This window comes from Odontomachus brunneus, unplaced genomic scaffold (genome assembly GCF_010583005.1).
Source record: "Odontomachus brunneus isolate Ranch 3 - 2012 unplaced genomic scaffold, Obru_v1 Obru_scaffold_007, whole genome shotgun sequence".
Classification (NCBI taxonomy): domain Eukaryota; kingdom Metazoa; phylum Arthropoda; class Insecta; order Hymenoptera; family Formicidae; genus Odontomachus; species Odontomachus brunneus.
In genome coordinates, this window is record NW_022639457.1 from 672,383 (window position 1) to 684,043 (window position 11,661).

Below are 11,661 nucleotides of genomic sequence, written 5' to 3' on the forward strand. Positions count from 1 at the left end.
ACATGTGTGTGTGTGTGTGTGTGTGTGTGTGTGTGTGTGTGTGTGTGTGTGTGTGTGTGTGTGTGTGTGTGTGTGTGTGTGTGTGTGTATGTGGTCGTTGACACGAAGCACATACATAATGTCGGTGAATCAACAACAAATTTTGTTCAGTTTTTTCTGATTGAGCGCACTCGAAAGCGGAATCTGTATGTATTCAGTCGCCAAAATTAAGACTCGAGTATGAGACCGCTGAATATGTGACTCTGGCCGTTACATCTTTTAACACATAATTTTAATATTATAAAACGACATAGAACAAATCGGGACACGACAAGAGAAATACTAACGATACATGGAAAACAACTAGTCTTCTAATAGCAGCTTTTATCTTTATCTTCAAAGAATGAAGAAAAGGAGCAGCAGGAGGCATTGCAGATGTTAATCGTTGGTACCTTTATTATCAATTTACTCTCGAATTGCAAGAAACGTTTATTCCTTTATTTTCAAGACTACATTTTCGCCCTATAATGCAGTACTTATAGACAATCTGTGACAGTAAACGTTTGGCCGGACAGCTTCAATGCCACTTGTCTCAATATTGGTTCATGATGCAATTAAGTATTATGTAAACAACATACCGCAAACAGATGGAAATTAACGCGCCTTCTTTTTTAACGGAGGAATGGAAAAATGCTTCGAGTTCATAGAATACAGGACATTTGCGACATTGTCGCGTGCGCTCTGTCGCACGATCGGTGAAAGGAAATTAAAGGACACATCGTTGTGTTATATAACGTTTATTCAAATAATGTCATTTTCTGTAGTCTCGTCTGGTTCCGGCAGGGCTCCGTTCGATGAGAGATCGCGACGGTCTGCTTAGTTTCATTTGTTCAAGTTCTGACAATCCAAGATCCTCTGCGCTTCGACCTGCAAATGACAATAAAATGACGCGCGTTGAACCTCGATCGTGAATCCGACCAGGAGACGTTCTATTGAAATATCCCATTTTGGCGTGTCGTGCGTCATGTACCTGAATAAACGTGTACAATTTTAACAGTTGTTCCAACGACGATGTGCTTCGCGACGGACAGTCCGATTTCATTCGTGCATTTTGGCTCCTTTTACCCCACTCGGTGGAGAAATTTAATTGAGCTTCGGCATTCGACACGAGGATCAAACAAAACAGGAACGCTACGGCGAGTAAGCTCACTGGCGCCTTGCGGAACCTTAAAGAAGAGAAACTGTCGTAAGTGATAAAGATGAAATAAACAAGTTGTCACGAGTAGAAAAGGCTCGTCGGGGTGTAAAAACGTTAGCTGTGTAAATACTGATTGACGAGCGCATTGCGATGCGTTGTGTTTCCAGCGTGATAACAGAGTGTGTTTTCGAATGTTTATACAAGTATCTCCGACATTGCGTACATAGAACATCACTGCACCGTGCGTAATGAATACGCGCGAGATAACGCGCGCACGTGGAAAATATCCGCGAAATTAAACCACATTTCACAAATAACAAGAGTCAGAAGAGCGTAACGTGACGTAAATGAAAATTTGCTCGCGCTAATGAGGACTGCATAGAGGAAAAAGAGTTTGGTTGTGCTAACACGAAGTTTGATTGTACTGAACGGATTAACGCGTTTTGATGAAGGAAAATGGAATTTCGAGTTCTTGGAGCCAGAATCTGGGTCGTGAGAATCGCAGAAATTCTGTGAAAATCCTTCAAACAAAACGCGTTGGTTCGTTCATTAAAACCACAAATTGCACTTTAATACAGCCAAATTTTTTTCCGTGCACAGAGGATTTTATACACGGGACCCAGATCCAAGTATTTATTGAATATCCTGTCCATATATAGAAGAACGACGCGTGCAGCCCTCGTGAGAATTCTTCGACGAATTTTCCAATCGATTCGCGAAGTTCCGCACGTAGCGGAAACTCGACGGCCGACTCGAATAAAAGCGATCGCACAGTTTCGACAATATGTTTCGAGTTTCGAGCACTTGTGCCTGTTCCGCGCGTCGAAGTCGTTTAAGAAAAAATTGCGCTGTTTATCGCGATATCGCGAACGAGTTTAGCTATCTTAACGCTCTAAAGCCCAGTTCCACAACCTCTAGTTAACTTAACTGACCGGTTATTCCATTGGACTTGACCAATCGCATTTAGCGTTAAGAAGAGTCAATCAGAATTAACCAATCACTGTTGAGACTTAACCGGTAGTTAAAGTTAAACGGAGGTTGTGAAACTGAGCCTAAGATATTGTTTGGAACGGAATATTCAAGTGAACGAAGGAAGAGACTCACATGATAACACACTTTCGCGTTAATTAGCGCGGAATGGTTTATCGTAGCACGCAGAATACAGCGCCGATGCACGGGGGATCTCGTTCAGGACAGCTCTAAGACGTGGTCGCTGTTTTTATATATTACCGAGCCCTCGCTTTTCAACGCGCGCGCATTACAACATCCCGATAGAATGCAATCGTTATCCTAAAGGGATGACGAACGTAGTGCGCCGACGTTAAAAATTTCTCGTCTCGTAAGCCGTTCGTAGGTGGATTGTTGCTCGTGTTTCACCCCCAGTACAGATTCACCCCAGAGTCACTCAGTAGAGACAAGAAATTGAGGCCGATCGAGAATGCCGCGATCGGTCTGTGTCTCTATGATTTCGAATTGCGACCTTATCATCTCCCGAAGTCGTTTTTTGCGCAGCATGTACCGTAATTGTACATCAAGCATGTTGCGTCAGTGAAATGACAAATTGCACGATTGATTACAGTTAATCGAAAGTGAATGAACAGAAAAAGAGATATCAATATTCCTTTTCAAATTAGTTTGAATCGGAATTTCCGTCTCACTGATGCGAATAACACGTTTACTTTAGTGTGAAACGCAAACTTATGTAGTAAACGCAATACTTATATAGTCTTTTATGTCACGTGATTGAAATTGCACGCAAACAAACGTACCTAAATAAAATCGACTAAGTTTCGTGAAGATAAGCAACGATGATACGTCGTTGATGAAGGCAAAATAAATATCGGATATCTTATTGCGATAAAAGTGTTCAAAATAACAACTTATTTGCACCTGTACAAACGACGGAAAAAGAAAACATTTGCAATTGAACACATGACATTTCATGTTTTAACGTTATGAAAAAAATGAAGAAAGCAATACATCGATTTATTTACGAAAGTGATAGAGATAAAGAAATAAATTTAAAATTTTTATCACGCATATCACCGAGACAATTACGTCCAGAGGGATGAACTTCGCGTTTGTTGCGTCACACATACGACATATATCGCTAAATTAAATTGATGCGTGGGACCGAAAGGCTTCCACCTAACGAAGGACTCAGCAGGACGCGAAGCCTCACCGATTACTTTTGCCAATTGGCAATATTACATATCTAACTTGGTATATTAAGAGGATGCCAAAGTGAATGACAAACTCCGATGAAAAACCACACTCACCTAGGTGGGACTAAAAATCGTCGCACGTACAATACTCCCACGCTTTATGTAACGCATATCACATGTATACAGGGTGTCCTGGACTTTCCTCCACAATTTTTGAGAGATAATATCTCGACTATTATTGCAAATATCACAAAACAGTGGAACTTTTATGTTTACCTCAATCCGTTCTACTCTCTTAAAGTGAATCAGTGAATAGTCACTGATATCTGTTATAATTATAGCACTGAGCAGTTTCAGTGCTATATTTATAACTGCAAATCAGTGTATATTCACTGCTTTCGATGATGTTTCACTGATTCACTTTAAGAGAGTACTCTCTTAAAGTGAGTCAGTGAATAGTCATTGATATCAGTTATAAGTATAGCACTGAGCACTTTCAGTGCAACACTTATAATTGCAAATCAATGTATATTCACTGTTTTCAGTGATGTTTCACCGATTCATTTTAAAAGAGTATGTTTCCACAAAAATTGCGGAAGAGAGTCTGGAACATCTTGTATATATTTTTTTTTATCATTATATATATTTAGAAAGTTCAAGTTCGCACTTTACGAATTCAAGCGAAATTTATGACAGACTTTTTCGGTTATTTAGAGGCGAACTTTCGCATTGTAGAACTTAATGCTCGCTGTCGTTCGCAAATGTAGCACTATTTTTTTCATTTTCATTGTCTCTAAGAGACAAATAAGAATTGTATCTTTTCGATATATTTCGGAATAGTGGGAAAATCTTTTTCTGGAATTTGTCAAATTTAAATGCACATCGATTTTTTGCCGCTGATTATCTATATAAAAATTAAATCGCGCTTGCAAAAATAGTGAGCAGAATTATATTAGAATCAAGAGAACCGATTAATGTCTAATTTAGTGCTGCATTCCCGGTGTTAGTGTTCGAAATAGTTTAGCAGGAATTCGCCTGTACAACTTCGTTGTACCGTATTGAGCGAACAAAGCGACTAAGGCAGGAAGTGTAGCGTGTATATTCGAATTTCACTTTATTGCTACAAAAAAGAAATTACACTTAACGTTGTCGAGCTAAAGGTGGATCGAAGGTAAAGGATAATGGTGCGCTCATATGCGTTGCCGTCGATTATCACATATTAAATGGTACGCAATAGAAGTCTTACTTTCCTAGATAATGTACAAGCCTGCGTATACGCACGCGCATATACTTATGCGTGTGTATATAATATGTATATTTTCGTATCTCTCTCTAGTTATACTTGCGTCTCTTTATAGTACGTTTCCTTCTTGTTATCTTTTTTTTCTTTCATTCGAGTGCGGAGTAATACGTCAAGATCCGGTTAAGATTTAATTGTTAAGATCGCGCGTCGAAGAATTGATCTCTCTCTATCACTTAAAGGCAGTGTTCAATAAACATTTATTAATAGCGTTTACGAACTTCTTACACTTTACGACCTATCGCGACGGAAATGAGAGTAGCGATTCGTCTCTCCCATGGACACTAGAGAAATGACGATTATGTAAACTTTTACAAGTGTATGAAGTTAACGAGGAATGACGATTATGTAAACTTTTTTTTATAGCGTCACAAAGTGAGTATCGATGATTGCACGAATTTAGAGTTAACGCGGGCAAGAGCAGTTTCTTCCAACGAATGAGTAAATTAAAAAGAAAAAAATCTCGCGCAGAAATTTATAAAATCCTTATGTTTCTATGTAAGAGCTACACTTATTAACGAAGTTAATAAAAGAAAGTCGAGTGATATTACTGTTAGCTGTTGTACATACGCCCAATTGACGGGGATATTAACCTCTATTACACTTATTTTACATTAATTAATCTTTATACACAGGATATGTGAAAAATATAAGTCAAGACAACTGGGGAGTAAATATAATTTACGAGAGAACAAAAAATCTTAATAAATACAACAATACGCGTAATCGTAAGTGTAAAGAATGTAGTAAAACAAGAAACTAAATATTTCGAAGATGATTATTTTATCTATTGAACTATGTTTGCGTATAAGTATCTTTTTGTTCGTTTTTACAAGTTCCATCAGCCAGTTAAATCTTCGCCTATAATTCTAAAATATCCTGCACATATACCAACTTTATCATACAGGCTTTGTATTGACATAATGTCTTTTCGCAACGCTTGCCAAAAGTATCTTAATAGAAAAGAAAATGAATAGTTTGTAAGACGATGCGCGAAAATTAAATTTCAATAGGAATAATAGTACTTGTTTCTAGCTAAATTATAAGGGTCTCTGTTATTGTATTCATTTTTTTCTGCCCTAATCGTTGTTCAGTGGCAAGCGTCTAAGTAGTTCGTGGATAGACATTCACACGGAGGAACGTCCAACCAAGAATCCGCTCCTTAATCCTTGAGATCACACGCTTCCGCCTAAGCTGTCTTTCTTATTATGTATTTGCAATGTTATATATCTGCATTAATCTTCGCGATATGTATTAAGACTGCGCGGTACGTTGAGTTTTGTTCCAACGACTGATTAGCAGTACAATACGACGAACCGAAAGAGAATTAACGCTAATGTTAGTTCTAGTATCCGTCGTAACGACCGTGTCATGGCGTTCTTAGGGATAAGACCAAGTTCAATGTGTGTTCTCACGCATCTCAGTTCATCCGACGCTCGAGTATCCATTCACGTAATTCACTCGAAAATAATGCGCTGCAATCGAGGGTAGAATCAAATACATACCAAATGATATTGATACGCAACACCACGCAAAATTTCATAAAATATGCATACTCGAGAAAGTCGGATTTTGTCCTTTTACTTACAAATATAACAGCATCGAAAACAGTACAAATCACAATCACATATCAAATACATACACAGGGAGATATATATTGATATATTCCTATTGGATGTTGTAATGTTTCGAAATATTCATAAAAAAGCTCAAACACTTTCCAGAAAATTTTGATTATATTTTAGATGCTGCTACAGTTGGAAGTGCTCACAGAAGCTGAGAGAGAAAGAACAAGCTGCTTAAAACGTATTTGATCTCATCCCTACGAATTTCATAACGATTACTCTTACGCGTAAGATATTTAATATTAAGATCGAATTTCATAGTTTACGCACACAGGAACGTGATCTAAACAATCCCCGGTTACTTATATACAGCTTTCTTTTTTTTATATATAATCGAGGAGTTTTATCGATATCATTCACTGATGACTTATTAACATGATCTTGAACATGATTATTGATGAATATTAAAATCGTTCGTCTTATCACTATGTGTTCACAATAAGTATCGAAACGTTATACACAACAATCGTCAATTCTTCGTCGACGACGCGTTATAAAAAATGGCGAGTTTCAAGAAGCACGAGTAACCGAGGAACGTTTCGATCTATAATGCACCTCAACGTAACCAATTGCAGACAATACATACATCATCGTAACTTTATTATATTTAAGTTTCGTTACAGCTTAGACACCTTTTTTTCGATGCAGTTTAAAACGCGCAATCGATGGTCCAATAAAAAAAAAATTTTTTTTTTTTTATTAAATCCCAAAAGTTAGGTTCTTTTGTTTGGCTGTGTTCCAAACTGCATCGAGGTAAGTATTCAAACCGTACTGAAACCAAGTGTACACAAACCAGCATAATAGTCTTACTATATGTCATGCAACTAGGCTTTTTAAGCTTTTAGAATTTACTAACCGTACGCATGATAGTTTATTATTTATTGACTATTCAAAAGAGAGCGAAACCGATAACATGTGATTGTAATAACTTTGTATTAATAAAAACAAATGTGTATACGGTTAGAAAATATGAATAACCTGATCATGCTTCATATTAAGGCTATTATACTGATCTATATACGATGACCTTAAAAATAAAAGCATCGTGTGTATATACACACATATAAATACTTATTAATCGCATTGAAGACGTTACGGCGAGAATGGTGACGATTTAATGAAGTGGTCGCTGACGTGGGACAAGCGCAAATAATTCCGCGATGACAAAACATTTGATTGCATTGTTTCGAGTGTGTGTATGTGTGTATTAACACCGTTTGTCGTCCTGGAATTACTTGCGAATCGCGTGAATGTGTGCTGATCCTTTGTCGGTAGGAATAATCGTTAGGAATTATTATTGTTATTGTTATTTACGAAATAAAAGGAGCGAGAATTAACGTCCGAGGCGCGCTATGGCACTCGATCTTCATGCGTCGGTTTTTCGCCCGGTCTATATATCCATCCGCACGGTCGCGATGTCTGGAATACTCCGGATGTGCTTACAATAATAAAACCCTATTGGCGGAACAACATTACGGACAAACTTGCAACGAGAATTCTCGCGAGAAATATACACGTATAAAGGATATATATGTATATACGTACTTGCGCTTGGAACGTATATCAAATATAACAATACACACGCGATCACGACACATACGTGTTCGTCTGTTAACACACAAACGACGTCGAATACGCATACACACGTGTTGTCGTACATCTGTTTTCCTTTCTCTCTCTCTCTCTTTCGCTCACACATACGCGCAATTATTAAAATACTATATAAATTAAATAGAAGAGTGATGTTATCTATATCTTTCCATCCGTTCCCTTATTCCCATGCTAATCTTTCTATATTCTGGTTAAGAAGAATTGTCCTTTCACAATTCACTACATTAAACACTCTTATAGTTCACTTTCTCTCTCTCTCTCTCTCTCTATATATATATATAATCTTTTCGTATGTATATATATATATATTTATATAATGTATAAAAAATAATCCGGAAACCTTGTAACTCGATGATTGCCAAACTCAAGAACACAGATCAGCAATCGTATACGAATTCTTGTTATAGACCGTCGATTTATTAAACTGCAATGCGCGTCTGCAACGCTTAATCAAGAAGTATTGCTGCATTGCAACCTCTTTTTACTATTGGAATGCACACAGTTACTGTTAAAAAAGATACTAGTGTATATATATATACGAGTTCTCGCGCGCGTGCGCGCAGGTGTGGGTATGTGTGTAAGTTTGATTTCAATACGGTTTAAACGCTTTTTTCAATGCAGTTCGGAACGCAGCCAATGGTCCTAATGGGAAAATTTGATTTATGATTAGTTCCCAGAGATTCTCTTATCCCGACCATCGGCTGCATCGGAAAAAAGTGTTCAAGCCGTATTGAAGCAGAACATACACAAGCGACTGGTCGCGGGGAGAACGTCTCTTGAACCTGGCAGCCATAAACGCGCGACTTTACAAAGTTACTCAGGTTTCTCTTGCCGGCGAGTTTTGAAGTCAGTCACATAGCATTTCGTTAATATTACGTATAATGTTAAAAGAAAAGAATATTAACAAAATAGAAATAGTAGTTTTTTTTCTTGCTCTCTCTAGCTCTTATCTCAATGATCTCAATGAATAAACAATTGAAAGATGTGCTTAATACTTCGTCGACTTTATCGGCGTATAATATACCTAAAATTGTTTATAACACGCGGAACGACGCACATACCACTGCCAATTGTCCGTGTCGGTTTATGTATGTACACGGGAAGAAAATGTTTTTATTAAAACATTAGATACTTAAAAGGTATAATAAAATAAGCATTAAATAAATCTGGCTCGTGTAAACCGTCCTTTTATTTTGAAAATGTTAACAAAATTTTTAAAAGCTTTTTCAAGCAATCTTTTGTATAATAATCAGAACATATCAGTACTAAAAAAGAAATGATTTCCAATTACCCAACGGACCGGTTGACAAAGTGTCGAGCCATTTACGTAATGTAACATGTATATTGTGATATTCCAGCACAATTTATTATTTAATTTTTATTGTAATTTTGCCAAATCACAAAATGTCACAATCACGTTAGAAACATTTACGTTTAAAAAGTAAAAAAGAAAAAAAAAAAGAATGCCTCGTACAAAATATCGATTGTCCAACAACTCGTCAAAATATAACGAGAATGCGGCATATATAATCCAGAATCTTGCAATACATATTCGTCTTTCGCGCAACGTACAGTGAACGCACTATTTTCTCTCGTTCCACTCATGCACATGTATCAGTTCTAATGTAAAAGTGTAACGTAAATATACTAAGTCTTACACGATACGATATAAAAATTAATTCTGAGGATCAGTACGAGATACGCGTTATTTCTGCAAGTAAGGAGAATTCATATTAACATTCGTAGCAGTCACTTGCGATTAACCTTAAACTTTATCTATTAATAAGTCCACTCGTAATAACAGCACACCGCGTCGATGGAGAATTGCGTATTGTAAAACTTTTTCGCCTATTTCTTTTCGTCGAGCGGCTAGTGTTCGTCATCGATTAGCGGTGAATGAGACTATACGTGTCATTTTAAGTACAATGAAGCCTCGTTTCCCTCTTCACGCTGTTGGAACTTCAAAAACGAGCACGACCTGTTGAAGCTTCGGAAACGAGCACGACCCCACGTTAAATGTCTGCGGCACGTATGCTCGTACTTATAATTACATTGATCACACGAGCTGGAGCGAAACTTGCGAGCTGTGTGCATCTGGAAACGGAACAATAAAGTCGTACTAATAATCGTGTATCATACAATCTACAGAATCGTACCATATGGAGATTAAGCAAATTAATGCCTTACCTTCGTTAAAAATTTTATATCTACGAAGTTTTCAGAGAAGAAAACTCAACACCAGCTTTCGCTCTCTCGTTCACCGACACCGTCACTATCTTCATCACTGGGTTCTTCTCCATACATATCTGCCAATTTCCTGAATCTTGGTCCAAAATTAGACAGATAATTAAACTTGAGATCTCCATCATCAGTACCTGTAATGGAAAATACGAGAAGGTTAATTAAGACGCACAAATACGTAATATAATTTGATATATCTCTTCCAATATGTGAAAATACTAACATGAAGCTAACGACGATAAGTCGCCTTCCGAGTTGCCTTCTCCCTCATAAGCGTAATGTCTCACGTCATCAAATGGATTCGTATCAGGGTCCTTATCGCAGCTTTCCTTCTTGCCATCTAAGAAACCACATATGTCAGGAACTTCGTCGGTTCCTTTAAACAGAGTTGCTCCTTTAGATGTTGCACACATAATCAATACATAAAACTAGTCTTCTCACTTCGTATCTCGTTATCTCACCTCTACCCTGTAGGCCAACTGGAGCTATTTTAGAATCGATAGGCGGCGCGTCATAAATAGCTCGCAGCACGTTTAAGTCATATCCCGTGTCAACTTCGCCGCCACCTTCATCCTCGTAATTAATAATATTTTCCCTAATGTCGTCCATGTCCTTGTACAAATCGTCTGTCTTCCTTCTCTGCACGACTACCGCCAACAGCAGTATTAACAATATCGCTACGCAGACTAATATAGCTACTAAAAAGTTCGTATCGATGCCGAACGATACAGCCTTTGCCATGCCGTGATTGCAACCAGGATCCGCATTTTTAGATAACGACGGCATACCTAAGTTGTACGTCTGGAACAAACAAAAAAAATGACTTAATGATTATGTGATTTTAATATATATTTATTCACTAAATTTACACTTATATTACGCTGTACTATTATTTGTTTTCTTATTATTCTATCTCTTTATTCTATTAACTATCTACATACTTCTCATTACTCACTTGACTTATTACTCTAATTTTTTATTACTTACATTGCCATTAATTGACATGTTACGTATGCAACCAACAAATCCTTTCTCGGTCGGTGTATGATTCCATCCTAATTTCGACGCCAAGTGTGCTAAATTACTCAACGTTCCGCCAACTTGCATGGGCCCATTGACATTGAGAAATTCGTTAGTTCCTTGCGGTGCGGTCAGACTCAGGCAGGCAGATATAGCGCAATTGTCCACTTTTAACTCTATCGACTAAAACAAAGAAAAAAACAAAAGTGTGTGAAAATTGTTGCACTTTAATTTCGCATAAAATAACACAAAGCAAGAAATTAGAGTGAGAGTTCTTACCGTTTTTGTCCATAAAACATCTATTCTGTGACTCTTGCCGTCCGTTAACTTAATCTGTTTCTGATCTAGCCGCGCTGTTCCTGTCCCGTAGTCAATGTACAACACAGCGTAGCCGTGCTGAAGTTCCAAAGACATGAAATCTTGAACTCCAAGTTTAGGACTGTAAATCATGGGGCCGAAGTAAAATACAAGACTGTTGTCGACGTGCGGCGTTATCTCCAGTCCTGCAACAGTCATTTATAT

At 37.6% G+C, this 11,661-nt stretch overlaps 2 protein-coding genes across 2 annotated transcripts in view; both read right to left on the reverse strand.

Annotated features, from left to right (window-relative positions):
- Positions 1–745: 745 nt before the first annotated feature.
- Positions 746–2,775, reverse strand: LOC116853971 (adipokinetic prohormone type 3). The gene is made up of 3 exons (XM_032835379.1): positions 2,282–2,775; positions 1,010–1,205; positions 746–906 (listed from the first exon to the last, which is right to left on the reverse strand). Coding segments are annotated over exons 1-3 (243 nt in total). The 5' UTR covers positions 2,284–2,775; the 3' UTR covers positions 746–861.
- A 1,664-nt stretch (positions 2,776–4,439) lies between these two features.
- The window catches only part of LOC116853970 (DE-cadherin), a 195,807-nt gene continuing 188,585 nt past the window's right edge, over positions 4,440–11,661 (reverse strand). The window contains exons 11-16 of the mRNA XM_032835378.1: positions 11,419–11,642; positions 11,107–11,322; positions 10,581–10,920; positions 10,343–10,495; positions 10,066–10,253; positions 4,440–9,972 (exon numbers count right to left, since the gene is read on the reverse strand). Coding sequence (XP_032691269.1) covers positions 10,111–10,253; positions 10,343–10,495; positions 10,581–10,920; positions 11,107–11,322; positions 11,419–11,642 — 1,076 coding nt within the window. The 3' untranslated portion in view covers positions 4,440–9,972; positions 10,066–10,110. The remainder of the gene's footprint in view (positions 9,973–10,065; positions 10,254–10,342; positions 10,496–10,580; positions 10,921–11,106; positions 11,323–11,418; positions 11,643–11,661) is intronic.